This window comes from Tenrec ecaudatus, chromosome 5 (assembly GCF_050624435.1).
Source record: "Tenrec ecaudatus isolate mTenEca1 chromosome 5, mTenEca1.hap1, whole genome shotgun sequence".
Taxonomy (NCBI): Eukaryota; Metazoa; Chordata; class Mammalia; order Afrosoricida; family Tenrecidae; genus Tenrec; species Tenrec ecaudatus.
The window spans coordinates 161,362,520-161,378,565 of record NC_134534.1 but is presented as its reverse complement, the minus strand read 5'-3'; the positions used below and the strand labels follow the sequence as shown (position 1 = coordinate 161,378,565).

The following is a 16,046-nucleotide window of genomic DNA, read 5'->3' as shown; positions in this document are numbered from 1 at the left end:
TACAATTAGGAAGGATAGATAATCTAACTAATGCAATTAACAGAGTTAGCCTAATTGACAAGCACACAAAAGACTACAGAAGAGGGAAGAAAGGGAGGAAAGAATGACGGGGAGGAAATAAGAGGCAGAGACAGAAAGAGGCAAGCATCTCAAAATGACATAACAGAATACATGTTCTTTTCAAGTACACATGGTATATTTATCAAAATTGGCCATACTCTGGGTATATAAGTAATTCCTAACACAATTCAAAGGATGAAAAACACTGCAAATGTTCTCTGATCGTAGTGGAATTAGTCACAAAATGATAACCAGAAAATACCCATGTTTTAAAGTTAACCAATATACTTCTAAATAATACATGAGATAAAAAAACAAAAATCATACTTTTAGAAAGTATTTTAAACTAAATAATAACAAAAATACAGCATTAAAATTTGAGGAGCTCATCCAAATTTTCTTTGAAGGACATTCATATCAATAAATGCATGTTACAAAGAAAGAACTATGAAAAACAATGAAAAAAATATCTATTAATAGAATCTCAAATTATCTTAAAAGAAAATTAAGTCACAAACTAATAAAAAATTAGCAGAGAAAGAATTTAAGAGGAATAATAATTATAAACAAAAATAAATCAACAACACCAAAAATTATTCTTTCAGTGAATTAATAATTTCAGACAAAATGGCTGGGGGTGAAGTAAAGGCAATCATCCTGATGAGAGTAAAGCTTGGAGACTGAAATGACGGTCTGGTGTCATCGAAACATTAAACCCAAAACAGCAAGTGTCTATTATAAGAAAAGTAAAAGTAAATCTGTTGCTTTAAATCATTGTGTCAATCAGTTATCAGCAGAATACATCTATAACTGATTAAAATATAACATCATAGAGTGTTGTTTTCTTTGAGGGGCCATTTCGCAGATATTCAAAACAGCGCAAACAAAGAAAATAAACTTTATTCATCTCTTCCCCAAACTAAAACAGTCTTTATCAATAATCTGTATATATTAGACACTCCTAACATAAACTAAAAATTCTCTTTATTTTCTCACATTTTAGACTATGTAAGTCTCTAAAAAGAAATTATGACCAGTACAAAAATCAGACACAGAAAATGTACAATACCTAGTTTTGTCTTCAGAGTTTTCACATTTTCAAGTTCTTGTTCTAACTCCATTATACTGTATTCCACTGATGAAGATACGCCTATCCAAAGAAAAAGTGTTTTAGAAGTATAACAACTGAATCCCTAGCCCTATACACCAATTAGGCTTTACAGTAAGTTAAAATGTAAAACAACACATTGCAAATCCTGATAATTGGCTATAAAAAAATGCTGTTGTGATTCACAGAAAAATGTACCCATTTCTTTAGCACTAAAAACTTCCATGTATTTGATAATTAAGCCTGAAGTTTCTAAGACAGTTTCTTATTTTGTTAAGATTCTATGATTCATTATTTAATAAGAAAGTATCATATACTTATTTTCTAAAGAAAATCAAGAAATGCCTCTTTCATTGCACTTCCAACTCTCTAAGGTGACAGTTGTTAACAATTTAGTAAATATTTCCTGACTCTCCTTTATATTCATAAAAAGATACATATAAGTAAATAATACATGTAAGACATTATACCCTTTATAGCAATGAGATCATATATACATTAACGTGCCACTTGATTCCTGCTCAATGCCCTGGAGTCCCTCTGACTCATAAGAGACCATAGTCCTGTGGGACTAGATTATAATATCCTTCATAATGTTTATGTTCTACATTTTCATGTAGGAAGTACCATCTGGGATCTAAAAAAGGTTTTGAGCGATCAGGTAAGACAAAGCAATTGGTCTTTCCTTGTTTGGAGGAAAAGACAAAGCAGGAAACCACAGGCTCAAAGACGAAACTAATTGATAAAACAAAGAGTACAAGTATACACAAACTTGGGGGTCTCCTCTGACCTGAAAGCAGAAGTAGATTGTGTGTGCCTGCCAGGACTAGCCGTTAAGGACACAAGAGATGGAAGCAGAACAAAACTCAAATTCTTAACAAGTCCAGATTAAGTGGATAAATTGAAATTAGAAAAATGTATGAGGCGAGTGCTCTTAGTTCAAAGGTGAATACCTTTTCACCTCTGAACTAAAACTACTCCCGGAGGACCCCTTTCAGTTAGATGGCAGACTGCCTCATACACCTGTGAACACTGTGCTGCTTTAAAAGTCACCAACAGCGTGTACCAAAAATATTTCTACTGGAGTTCCAGTTTATACATACCTTTATCCCAGATAAAATATGTTTAAACATGTCTCTGTGATCAGTGGACAGCTGAAGACAAGTCTTCTCAGTAATCCACTGATCTTATTAAACTCACTAAAATCTGCACCCACTGTCATTAACTCCAATACAACCCTATACAGGACTTCTGAAGCTATAACTCTGTACAGTAGCAGATAACCTTATTTTTCTCCTGTAGTATGGCTGGTGGGGTAAAATAATTCTTACCAGACTTCACCACCAATCCCATTCTAAACAATGGCTTCTGTGGGATCTGCTGGGCTAGTCAAATTCAAGGCACAGAGATCAGCAAAGAAGGTTATGGTAGCTGGGTGTTTTATTTCACTCCAGAGATACTCATGATAGACTGCCTCGAAGGACACGGGATAATGATGGGGCTTATTAGGAAGAAGTTCTTTAAAAATTGAAAAATATATTGGTTGGTGAGGAAAGGCCAGAAGAAGTTGTCCCAAGGAATCACTTGGCAACCCCACACTACTCGATTATTATTGAGGGGTAGCAAGGGCTGTCTCAGGAGAATCTCACTGGGAACCTTACCCTAGCCACCACACAAGCTCTGAGCTTTCCCTTGCAGATTTTGTCCCCACAACACTCAAATAACAGTTAAAAGGAACGTGATTTGAGTTCTTGGAGGGTGCCAATCTGCTGTTTTGATATGGTATAAATCAAAGAGCACAGAATTCTTTGAGGGAAGGTCGAGAAAGATGTGTGTGAACCTAGATTGAGAATATTTCTAAAGACAACTGTTTCATCATTTGATGTTTTGGTTAAATAAAAGTTTCTATGATTTTTGTAGCAATACTCTTTGACTTACCTTTGCATATAAGACTAAAGGGTAAACATTTATTCCAAAGCAAAGAGGTAAAGGTAATGGGAACAGAAAAATTAGACTACTGAAAATTAAAATAATGTGAATGATGATATATTGTGGAAATTGTAACCAATGTCACTGAACAATTTGCAGAGTAATTGTTAAATGGGAACCAAATTTGCTATGTAAAATTTCATTGAAAACTCAGTGAAATATGAATCATTTTTTAAAACCACAATGAGATATCCCTTTACACTCTCTGAGATGGCTCTGAATAAAAACAAAAAACAGGTGTTGACAAGGATCTGGAGAAATTGGAAACCTCACCCATTACTAGATTGTAAATCCATCATTGAATTATAAAATGGTACAGCCAGGGAGAAACATAAGTTGGCAATTCCTCAATCATCAAACCACAGTTTCATCCCAGCTTTCTAGAACAGTTACTCTTTTCTGCATCTCCTCTCCTGGTCCTGTCTATGACTAAAGTGGGGAGAAAACCAAGACTCTTTTCTCTTAGAGAACCTGGGGTCTCAAATGCATTGAAATGTTAGATGGTATTTCCAGGTCTCAGATGTATAATTATTTTACTTTTCAATATCGAGTGAATAGAAAGTAGAGGTAAAAGATAGTAAGGTAATATTCCAGATAACCCAAAGGTGCTAAAAAGTTTGACTACAAATTTAGTTTTGAGTTTCTGGCAGCCAAAAAGGAAACAAACAATTGTTACAGGATCAGTGGGCATTTCCATAAAATGAAGAGATTCACAGGAAGATGGCACAACATTATATGATTTTCAAGTATCTTTGACATCAACACTTTTTTACAATATAAGAGTTTAAGTGACAAATGCATTTTATTTTTTATTCTAATTTTTAAATATTAAAGTCTGCATCTAATGTATCTATATGATTTATTAGAGCAAATTCTACTACGTTTCTTTCTTCATACTTCTAAAGAAGTACCGTTCTAGTAACCAGTTCAATGCTAGGAAAAAGTAATGAGTAATCAAAAAGGGTAGATACAATATTTTGCTATCAATGTGAATTAAGTAAGAAGACATTTTTTTATGTTCTACTTTGTGGATACAAATGTCTAAACTACTAAATGGAGCACTGGTGGCATAGTGGTTACATGTTGGTCAGCAATCCAAAACCACCAGGCACTCCATGGGAGAAAGATAGGGCTTTCTCCTTGTCTCAACAGACACACTCGGGGAAAACCCAGGGCAGCGCTAGCCTATTCTATGAGGTCACTATGAGTTGGCATCAACTCAATGGCAGTCAACGAGGGAGGGAGACCGCTAAATGTATGCTTTTTCTGCAACAAAAAATAACTAAAGTGGTATTTTTGAATACTACTTTAATCAAAATGCTGTGTGTTTTGTTTACCTTTATATAACACAATGCTAAGCACACAATAAATTTGCTGCCATCAAGTGACTCAAATTGACTAGTCTATGGGTACATAATAGGTAAATAACAAACACTGACTTAACAAGAACCAAGAATAAATTCTTTGAACTGTTTTTTGTTTTTGTTAAATGGCTAGATTCATCTGAAATAACACATACACACACACAAAGATATTACAATCCTTTATTGTATAGTAATAATTCAGTGAGAAAAATGAGATTGGGGACATAATATTTCATTATGATGACCACAAGGAAGTGATGGTTATTATAAAGAATCTTAATACACTGCAAATAAATACTGAAATGTGTGAATTTAAGTTGTACCTAAAAAAATCAGCAAAGTATCCTGAAGAACTGTATCATCATTACTTAACTTTAAAAAATGATTCTAAAATGTCCAATGTCAGCATTGTCTAGTCAATAAGTCAAATTGGTAGACAAAACCTGTTTGGACTAGTCAAGAAAAATAAAAAGGGATTCTCCAAGAAAACCACAAAGCAGCTCATTTAAGGTCAATTTAACGGTATTATTCTGTTTTTCTTCCACCCCCGACATAAGATTTCACTACCTCAAAGGAAATTGTAAGAGTATCTATTTGCATTCCCCCTAGGTGATTGGCAGTTCAACACCAATTAGTTCAAAATTACACTGTTACTAGCATGCAATAAAAACAACACCTTTCATCTTTCTTACATAGGTAAGAATACCTTCAGAGCCAATAACTTTGATCAAATAAGTATTTTTGATCCTGCCCCACCCGTCTCTTTGGATTCAGGAAAACTAATAGCTGAAGGCAGCTTTTCCCAGCTTTATTCTTAAGCTGAAAAACTAGTGTGGTGTTGAAAATATTTTTCTTCCAAGATAATAGAACTTCCCAAAGTCTGCCATTTCTTCAATGAGTAAATTAGTCTTATATCTTTTCTTAACATATAGGACAGCCTTAATGGACATTCTTATGTGAAAAAGAAGAAACTATTTAATTTAAAATATATATTATTTCAAATACCTGACTCTCCAGAAAATGAAATAACATATTAATAAAATTCTCCCTAAAAAAATTAGAATAATAAATAATTCCATTTCCTAACCTTAGTGTCAGAATGAAGAATACTAGTTAGAGATAGTCACCTCTAGCACAAACTGGTAACTAATTCAACCTTTACATTTAGCACATTTAAAAAGTTTATTCAAAAGTCCACTACCAAATTTTAAAATTTACTACCTTAAATTTTAACAAAGTAAAGGTGAAATCATTTCACAAATTATTATTTATATCTAATCACTTAGACAATTGTTTTAACTCAACATCCTTCATAGTAATTCAGAGGGAAAACGTCTTCATTTCCACAAAAAAAATACTCATTGCTTATTATAGAACTACTGCTGACTAGGTAGACTACAAAAAAATTTTGAAAAATGAAACCTCATCTTTATTGCATCTATTATGACATGGACAACCATTGGTTACTATTTATAGAAGAGAAAAACAATTTAATTCAGAAATTAAATTTCTTTTTCTGTACTGTTTTTTATTATAACAATAGTTTTAATCCATTCCAGGCATATTCACAATATGTACAAAATATGGCTATACATGAACCCAATAATGAGAATTTTGAAATTTAATACAATTGTAAAAATTCAATTAAACTTTAATTATTAATGATTGTAAGCAAGATGGAAAATATTAAACAACTAACTCTAGGAATGTTGTATAAAGCTATATACTATTAAAGTAATGATTTGGCTTTCATTTCCTACTTTGGATACAGTGATACATCTTAATGTCATTTTTGAACCTTTATATTTACATATATTACAAGATTGATAATATTACCCATATAGGTTGTTACTGAAAAGTAGTACATGTACATAAAATCAACTTGCATGAAACAAATTTTGGATAATTTGTACAAAACATTTCATTCTCTCTAAATTTCAAAGAGTACAGGATAAGTATTATATTATTCTGTGGTTATTACTGTGGTTAAATCTGTTACTACAAAGAATTCCTCACTGTCAATATTATACATTATTCGATATCTCTCAAAAGTCCCCTCATTTCACCTTGCAACAAATAATATGATTGTCTCATGTTTTGTTGTTATAAAAATTACTAAACAGTCTAAGAAGTTGAAAAACTTGTAATAAGGTGTCTTTCACAAAATAGTTCAATCGTTTGGACCCAAATGTTGGTATCTTACTAGGAAGGCACTTTTTATAATTGTTGACATTAGCTCAGGAAATCAAGATATTACTAAATACTATTTTTCCTACCACCACCTTTCCATAAAGGGGATATTCATTGTCAATGATACTAACTGTGTAATCTCCCTTTTTAAATATAAATCATTTTATTTAGGGGGGGCTCTTATGGCTCTTATAACAATTTACTATGTCATCTCTTAATGAAAGCTGACATATGATCATTTTCAGACTGTCTGGTGAAGCCCAGTCATTTTTCAAAGGGTTCCAGAATTTGAAATTTTTGAGATATTCTCACTTTATTAGTAAATGCAGTGAAGGGGTTCTTAAAATGATTGTTGCTAAATCCAAACAAATACCTAGCGAAAGTCAAGATGAAAGTCATTTGGAGAGCCCAAGATAAAATCTGACGTAAGTGGCCTTATTATTATTAAACATGTCACATGAAAGACGTCAGATAAGCAATGCCCAAATTAGCAAGTCTTGCCAATGACAATAGGAGATACCTCTGATGGAATGCTACTAACAGCTACAAATACCATCATAAAGGTGAGCACCGCTATGAACTGTCTGGCAAGCTCAACTTAGTTATAAGTAACAAGCCAGGAAATATTCTGAAAACTCCCTGAGCACAATGAAAAAGTCGTACGTGTTGTTTTTTTAAGTTCCCTCTATTTTCATGATTTGTATTGCAATCTAACATAGAAATAAAATAATTCTACTCCTTGTGCTCTTAACAATAAAGAATATAAGCTTCATTGGAAATAGGCTTTTAAAACGATTAGAACTGAGCAGGAAAGGAATAGCTACGAAAATTGATAAACTATTCTCCCAAAATTAAACATAGGATTATGACGAGACCAAACAATCCCACTCAAGACTTGAGTGCAGGAATGCAAGCAGATGTTTGCATCCACTGTAGTACAATAGCTAAAAGGTCGAAACAATCAAGACGCTCTCACCAAGGGATGATTGGTAAAACAAGATGTGGTATATACATGGAGTAGAATATTACTCAGACATAAGAGAAATAAAATCTTATACATGCTATGGCATGGATGAACCTTGAAAACATGCTGAATTATACAAATCCATTATAAAAGGGCAAATATTCTATGATCCTACATAGATGAACTATTCAGAGTAGGCAAATAGATAGAATTGAAACCAAAGTTTATTAGTGATTACCAAGAGAGATAAGGAAGGGGAAATGGGGAGTTACTTCTTAAGGGCACAGTTTCCAATAAAGATGATTAAAATAAAATGGAAGCAGATAGTGACTATAGCAGCATGACAACAGAGAATGTAACTAATGTCACCAAGATGTACACATGAACATGGTTGAAATGGCGAATGTTTTGCTATGTACATTTTGCTATAATAAAAAATACAAAAATTAAAAAATAAAGTGGAAGGTAGACAACAGACAATGCAAAACATAAACAATAATAATATATAATTGATCATCGATTCACCAGGGTGAGAGGGTGGGGGAGGGTGGGGGTTAAAAAGGAGCTGATACCAAGACCTCAAGCAGAAACGAAATGTTTTGGAAATGTTGATGGCAACATTTGTACAGGTGTTTTTAATATAATTGAATGATGGATTGTTATAAGATTTGTAAGACCCCCCCCCAATAAAAAGATTAAAAAGTGTGCATGTATAACAAAAAATTCATACATAAAAACATTGTGTATTTTTCCTGGAAATTTTTAAAAAGTAAAGACATTGTGGGAAAAAAGATAACCTAACTTATTACTATGAAGGAGAAAATAGTATCTAACAGAGCTGAACTATTATGTTCAAAGGCTATAAATATTTTTAAAAGAACTCTGAAGGTTTTGAACTTGAACAACTAAAAGGAGTAATTTCTATTCATTATGGTACTTCTAACGTCACCCAGTACACCCATGGGCTGTACACACAGGAAAGCTAATTACTGCAATTAATGCTACTGCATTATTTAAACATGCTAATGACATATGTAGCTTCTTAATCCTGGAAAGAAATTATAAAACATTTTCCACCCCAATTAAAGTAATTAGATTTTCTGTTGGGCCACTTTCAGGGGTCTTGAAGTAGAAATGAATCTTGAGCGTTCTTAGTTCATGGCTATAGCAATGGTGGGAATGGGGAGAATCGCCTTGTTTCTGCATCATGCTTAACATCCTAGTCCACATGGCCCTCCTGTTCCCTAATCATGTCTTGTCCTCCGAGGTTTCTATTATGAGCCTTTCTAAATACTTTCTCCATGTGATGTCTTTTTCCTTGTCAGAAAATTTTACTTGTCTTTTCTTCTTTATCTCTATAGTAAAGTAACTCTCACTAGTGAATTTTTCATTTATTCATTTGATCATGCAAAAAGTATTGATTACACACCTACTGTAAATCTGGTAATATAGGATTGAAAGTACAGAAGAGAAGAGAGAAGCAGACATCCTTACACCTGTAGAAGTTCATTTGAGTGTAGAGAGTCAGGCAATAGACTAGGACAAGTGGTGCTCCTAGGGTGCCAGTTCATGCATTCCCAACAGCGTCTGTAATCAGCAAACGCCTCCAGCCGAGTTCTCTCCAGAATACATGTGTCTTAGTCCCATGGATGAAGTGAAAAAATAAGGTCTGGTCAAAAGAGTAGCCTCTGAGGTAATCTGCTGGGCTAGTTACACTCCAGATGGAGTGATTACTCAGAAGGTTATGGTGACTGTCTTTAAAGTATCCCGAAAGGGTAATCCTGGTAGACTGTCTCAAAAGGCTAATTACTACCAAAGGGCTTATTAGAAAGAAGTTTTAATAAAATTAAAAACTACACTGCTGAGAAAAAGGCCAAGGAAGATGTACTGAAGAATTCCTTTTCCATCACAACAATGTACCTGCTCACTCTTCCGGAGTATCAGGAGCAGTCCTGCGAGAATTTTGCGGAGATGCCTTACCTCATCAATCTACAGCCCTGATCTCGTCTCTTCAAACTTCTTTATGTTCCTAAAATTCAAAGAACATTTCACAAGAACACACAATTTGAATCCCTGGAGGATGCCAAAACCATCATTTTGACTGGCCATATTTTGAAAAGCTCAGCTTTCTTTAGGAAAGGGTCAGAGAGAGATAAACAACACCTTCAGAAGTGTATAGACCTGGGTGAAAGATAAGTTGAAGAACAAAAGTTTCACATTTTGCTATCTGTGTTTAATGAAAGTTTCTATGATTTTGTAGCATACGATAATAGTATGTCAGATAGTAGAAAGCACTATATGAAAAAATAAAGCAAGGAAGCAGGGGAAGAAGTGACCATGTGAAAGTGGGGCTTCTCACTGCCATTAACAGGGTAGAACAGCTTCTGTGAGTTTCTGAGACTGTAACTCTTTACAGGAGTAGAAAGCTTCATCTTTCTCCTGTGAAGCTGTTGTCAATTTTGAATGGCTGATCTTGTGGTTAGCTGATGAACAGGTAACCCACTGCACCAATAGGGCTCCTAGAAAAGTAGGGTTTAGCCACATGAAATCGACAGTCACAAGGCTAACTGCTACACTGTGAGAAGGGCTAACAGGAAAAATCACCCCAAAGAACAGACATGAAAGACATGCTGCCTATGGAAAAGTCAAGTACCAATATCGTCAACCCAGAGGGGCAGAAAAGAGGTGGAAGCACAGTTAGGAGACTGCGTCCTCAGGCTGCAGTGAGAAGCCCGAGGGATGAAGACAGAGTGGTACATGGGGGTGAATCTAGGGTTCCATTTTAAAAGCTGGATTTTATTCAGATTGAAATAGGAAGCCACTGAGACATCGAAGGACAAAAAATCCTATCATTGTGAATGAGGGGGAGTGCAGATATGTATGTATATGTAGGCAACTGGACATTCCCTTACAGAAGGGGAGGAGACGAGGCAGTCAGTCAGGGTGCAGTGTAGCAATGATGAAACATACAAATTTCCTCTCGTTCTTAAATGCTTCCTCCCTCCCCAACCCCCACCCCCACTATCATGAGCCCAATGTACACGGGTACAGATAAGAACTGGAAACACAGGGAATCCAGGACAGATAAACCCCTCAGGCCCAATAATGAGAGTAGCAACACCACCAGGAGGGAAAAGGGGAGGTGGGGAAGAAAGGGGGGACCCGATCACAATGACTTACATATAACCCCCTCCCTGGGGGGCGGACAATAGAAAAGCAGTGAAGAGAGACATCGGATGGTGTAAGACATGAAAACATAATAATTTATATGATATCAAGGGTTCGTGAAGGAAGGAAGATGGGGAAGGGAGGGGGAAAATTAAGAGCTGATACCAATGGTTCAAGTAGAAAGCAAATGTTTTGAGAATGATGATGGCAACAAATGTACAATGTCCTTGACACAATGGAGGTATGTATGGATTGTGATAAGAGTTGTATAAGCCCCCAATAAAATAATTAAAAATTTTGTAAAAGAGTTCAAAATAAAAAATAAATAAAATAAAAGCTAGAGAGATGTCTTCTAGCTATCTTTACTAGAAGAGAGTTGCCATGTGTCACATTGATGGAAATTGTTCAGTTGGGGGGAAAAGTAGTTATGAGAGAGAGAGAGTAGAATTGCTAGATATGAGCCCCATTGCTAAAGTTTACTGTGCTGAAGAGATGGAGAGATGGAATCCGATATAGTGGAATAGTGGAGGGCTGGGATTACCCAAGTGCATGAACATTTCATTCATAAAATCAGGAGCAAGTGTGGGAGATGTTGCAGTCATCTGAGTATATATGAAGGAAAGGTAAGCTTGTGAAATGTTTAGGTAGCTTCTCTTTTCTCAAGAAAATAGGAATCATTGACATCAATTGGCATGAGGGTACCAAAAAAATTGAGGAAAGAGAAGATATAAAACATTTACCTAAAAGAATGAAAGCAAAGTTAAGATACTGGACATGAATTTAGGCGCTCTGGTGGCATAGTGTTTACACATTGGGCTGTGAATTGCAAGGTTGACAATTCAAAACCATTCAGCTAAAAAATGACTGGGCTTTCTACTCCCATAAACAGTTACAATCTCAGAAACTTACTGGGGCAGTTGTACCCTATCCTATAGGGTTTCTCTGAGTCAACCTTGACTCAAGGCATTGAGTATGGTTTTGATATTTGGGGACATAAATTTAAGGAAGACTGTGTACCATGGCTAGACACTTGAACAGATGTAAATGCAAATAAACATGAAATGTTAGACATAACCAAGGTTGGAGCTTTGCCAGATGTAAGTACAAACACTCGAACCCATTGCCATCGAGTGGATGCCATCTTACAGTGACAAAGTATATGCCATCTTATAAGTGACATGTTATAGGGCAAAGTAGAACTGCCCCATGAGTTTCCGAGACTGCAATTCTTTATAGGAATAGAAAGCCCTTCCTTTCTAAGTACAAAAAGGCTGAGTGTTAAATCTCTATATGGAGGAACTGTAGAAGATAAAGATCTAGAGGAAGTGAACTAAACAGAAATAAGAGGCAGTACTGGAGAGTGATATGTTGAACTTCTAAATTATGCTATATATTTTTTTTGATTGCTGTTAATAGGAGTAAGAAGAGAACCACTATGGCAGAGTTACAGGAAAAGCGAAGGGTGCTAGATAGAGCTCAGTTTCTTCAAGCAAGATGAAGAGTGAGGATGGAACAAACAGCTGGGGAAAGTAGGGAAAGGGAGTCCACAGAGTAGGGCAGGCAAGAGTGAGTTCAAAACAAAACAGAAGCAACGAACTGAAATCTATGATAAACAACTCTTGTGAGTTCTGTTCTAAAGAACAAAGAAATTACCGAATATACTCATGTATAAGTCGAGTGTGCTGAAAACCTGGGGTTCGGCTTATACACGGGTCAGTGATACCCCAGCGAGGTGTAACATCTTGCTGGCCCCCCAGCCCCAAGGTAACGGGACAAGCACCCAATATCTCGCGGGTGATTGCCGTTTCTCCGCTGTTCATTCAAAGCCCCGCTGGCACTGCAGGGCTTTGAATGTTTGTTTACTCACATCTAACCAATCAGAGCCATCCTATGACATGTATCTTTGAATAAGCCTTTTAAAGTCTGTGTATGAAGGATGTGGCATGAATGGATGTCATCTGGTCAAGCCCGACTAACAAAAGGAGGAAATCTCATGAAGCCTGACATAGAGTTAATAGCAAAGTGGGTTCGAGATGCATGGGAAGACATTCCAGAAGACATGGTGCGACGTGCCTTCCAGAAATGTAGTATTAGTAATTGCTATGGGTGGCAGTGAAGACTGCGCTTTGATGAAAATGACAGCAGTGATGGTGATGACGGCGATCTCAGTGAGGACAGCGTCTATGATGACCTCACACCAGCTGAAGTTCTGCATTGGGATACGGATAATGATGAGGATCCAATTTTGAAGGATTTTAACTCTTTACATTTTAGCTTGGTTGCTGATTGAGCTCAAGGAATAGTACTCTTAAGGTATCATTGTTGATACCTTATTGCATTTGTTGAACCTATTTTCCACTTACTGTGCTAACCAGTTTACTAATGTTAAATGACTTATTGTCCTTTTTATGTTTTTATTTAAAATAAATATTTAAATACATTACCCCACTGATGTCTCAATTTTTAGTAATTTTATTTTCATTTGTTTTGATTATTGAAACTCACCAATAGCTTCTATATTTTCCACCCTAGGCTTATACTCAAGTCAATCAGTTTTTCTGGTTTCCCAGGTATCTTGGCTTATAGTCGGGTCGGCTTATATTGGAGTATAAACGGTATGTTAAAAATTAGAGAGGTCTTCCAAGCTATCTAATATATACTAGAAAAGGCTTGCAGCATATGCCATACTGACGGAAATTACACAGTTGGGGATATATGGAAGCATTTGGGGAAGAGATTCCAAGATGTGAAGGACCTGATAACCAGGATACCAGTAAAGGATGAAATATTATCATTAGTTCCAGGTGCTCTTAAGACACCCAGTGAAGGTGAGGCTGTGTACTAAAAGACAGGAAAGAGTGGGATTCTTGTTTGGATCATAGTGAGCTTTTGGATATCTCTGCCATAATGATGTGGATACTAAGAGGGGGCCCTTTACCAGCTGGCATAGAGCTCAGGGCTCCTTCTGTCTTCATGCTCACACAGAACTCCTACTCTTTGCAAGTGTTCAAGTACTGCACAAAATCTTTGTAGATTCATAATTTTTCTTTCTCTTTTCTTTAGTCATCAAGTCTACGGCATTGACACTCAGATCTTAATATTCCTACACAAAGTCTAATGCTTAGAAGATCAAAGAGTAGCTTCTTTAAGATACTGATTAGCATCAAAATAGTACATGCATTAGCCTTATTTTAACAACATATTCTATAAGCAATAATAATACTAACAAGAATAAAAGTTAAAGAAATATTAAGTTTCTAGCATCATCAAGCATCAAATAGGATCAATGAAGAGGTCATAGACATGCATTCCATCATAAAACTACATTAATATTTTTTAAATTGGGCAAGAAATCCACCTCCAATAATAAAACCAAAATAAATCATGCTCCTTCTTAAAAATTATTTATTTCTAAACCACAGCTATTCTTGATATTGTTCAAGCACCCATTGATTTTCAGTAACTATATCACTAAACATAGTGCAAATCATACAGGTACCCCAAAAATGACTGCAAAACACCTCACGCACCCACACATATTCAGAAAAGCTCACTCTGCATTTCATTAGTAAAACATCAGGTTTTTAATATTCTATCACCAAGAATTCTGGGTGATAAATGAGCATGGCCTTTTGGTCTCTTCTACAAAAAAAAAAATGTTTTTTCTCTCATTCTACAATTACTTTTAGTAGCCCAGTGTTGCAAAGAAAAAGAAAACTATTTGTGTGTAACTTGTTTTTTACAACTTCACATATAAAATAATTGTTAGAATGAAACATATTTAAAGTAAGAGTAGATTAAATTAAATCCATGGAAATGGTTAATTTTATTAACTTCATAGAAATTTTATTTTCTTTAAATACAGAAAATCATAAAATATAACCCATCTTGACACAGATTGATAAAAAATACTCTATAAAGTATGCCATTATTAGGTAAATATTGATTTTTTTTCTATTGAGATATTTATGATACATGAAAAACGCAAATACCCTGGCCTATTATTGTCCACCTGAAGTAGTCCATAATGGCTAACCAGCAGCACACAGCAAGGTCATAATTATCCTCCAAAATAAACCACTGCAAACTCACTGCCATCAAGTCAATGCCAACTCTTAGTGACCGTTTAGCACAGAGTAGGACTGCTTCTGTGAGCTTCCAGTACTCTACCACTTTGTGGAAGTAGAAACCCCATGTTTCTCCCATGGAGTAGCTGGTGGGTTCAAACTGCTAAACTTGGAGTTGGCAGCCCAACACATAACCACCATACCACCGGGCTACTAGAATTATCCTGATAGATCATTAAAAAGTTTTATTGAAAAGATTTTATAACCTACCAAAAGAAAAGAAGCAGTGACCAGTAAAATAATATGATTATATTTTACATCAGCTATCACATCACTCTTAATTCTTCACAAACACTAACCATCTCTTTCTTATTAACAATCCTGTGAGCACTGGAATGTTTTGTTTATCTTGGCATGGCTTATTTTATAATAAGAGTAAGCCTTCTAGTAAGCATTTCCTTTTGAAATTCTTTAAATAAAATGAACCACTTTTAAATTTGAGAAGCCTAAAGAATTTTAAGTTATTTGGGGATTTTTTTTTTCGACTATGGAAGAGAAATGTGAAGGGTAAAAAGCTATAAAGCTATGTTTTTGTGTTTATTAGATAGACTTCCAACTCCACAGAATATACTTCTAATTCCAATTCATGGAGTACTATATTTAACCCTTCTTGGATATTAGCCTCCCGATAGGTAAAATATAAATAGCATATGCTTGCAGGAGAAAGATGAGGCTTTCTACTCCCATAAAGAATTATAGTTTTGGAAACCCACAAAGACATTTCGACCCTGTCCTATAAGGTTACTATGAGTTGGAATTACCTCAATAGCAGTGAGTTTGGTTTTCAGTTTGGATGTTAGCCTCCTGGTACATAAAATATAAATAGCATATCCTTAAGTAGAAAGCTCCATATAATCCTACACCACAGCAAAGAGCTTCATATTTATGCTTCACAATGCAGACATATTTATTACATAATAGCATGATTATATAAATACAACAGAGTTATTGATTTTTATTAGTTTGATGAAGTAGTATAGAGCTGATAGTATTGAGTCAAGTTTACAATTCTGGAATTAATGGGCTTAAATATTCAAGTTGCTTTAGCCAATTTATAATAATAAAAGATTGAGTAT

At 35.2% G+C, this 16,046-nt stretch overlaps 1 protein-coding gene across 1 annotated transcript in view; it reads right to left on the bottom strand.

Moving 5' to 3' along the window:
• LMBR1 (limb development membrane protein 1) overlaps nucleotides 1-16,046 on the bottom strand; it is a 171,952-nt gene that overhangs the window by 34,516 nt on the left and 121,390 nt on the right. The window contains exon 10 of the mRNA XM_075550180.1: nucleotides 1,130-1,210. Coding sequence (XP_075406295.1) covers nucleotides 1,130-1,210 — 81 coding nt within the window. The remainder of the gene's footprint in view (nucleotides 1-1,129; nucleotides 1,211-16,046) is intronic.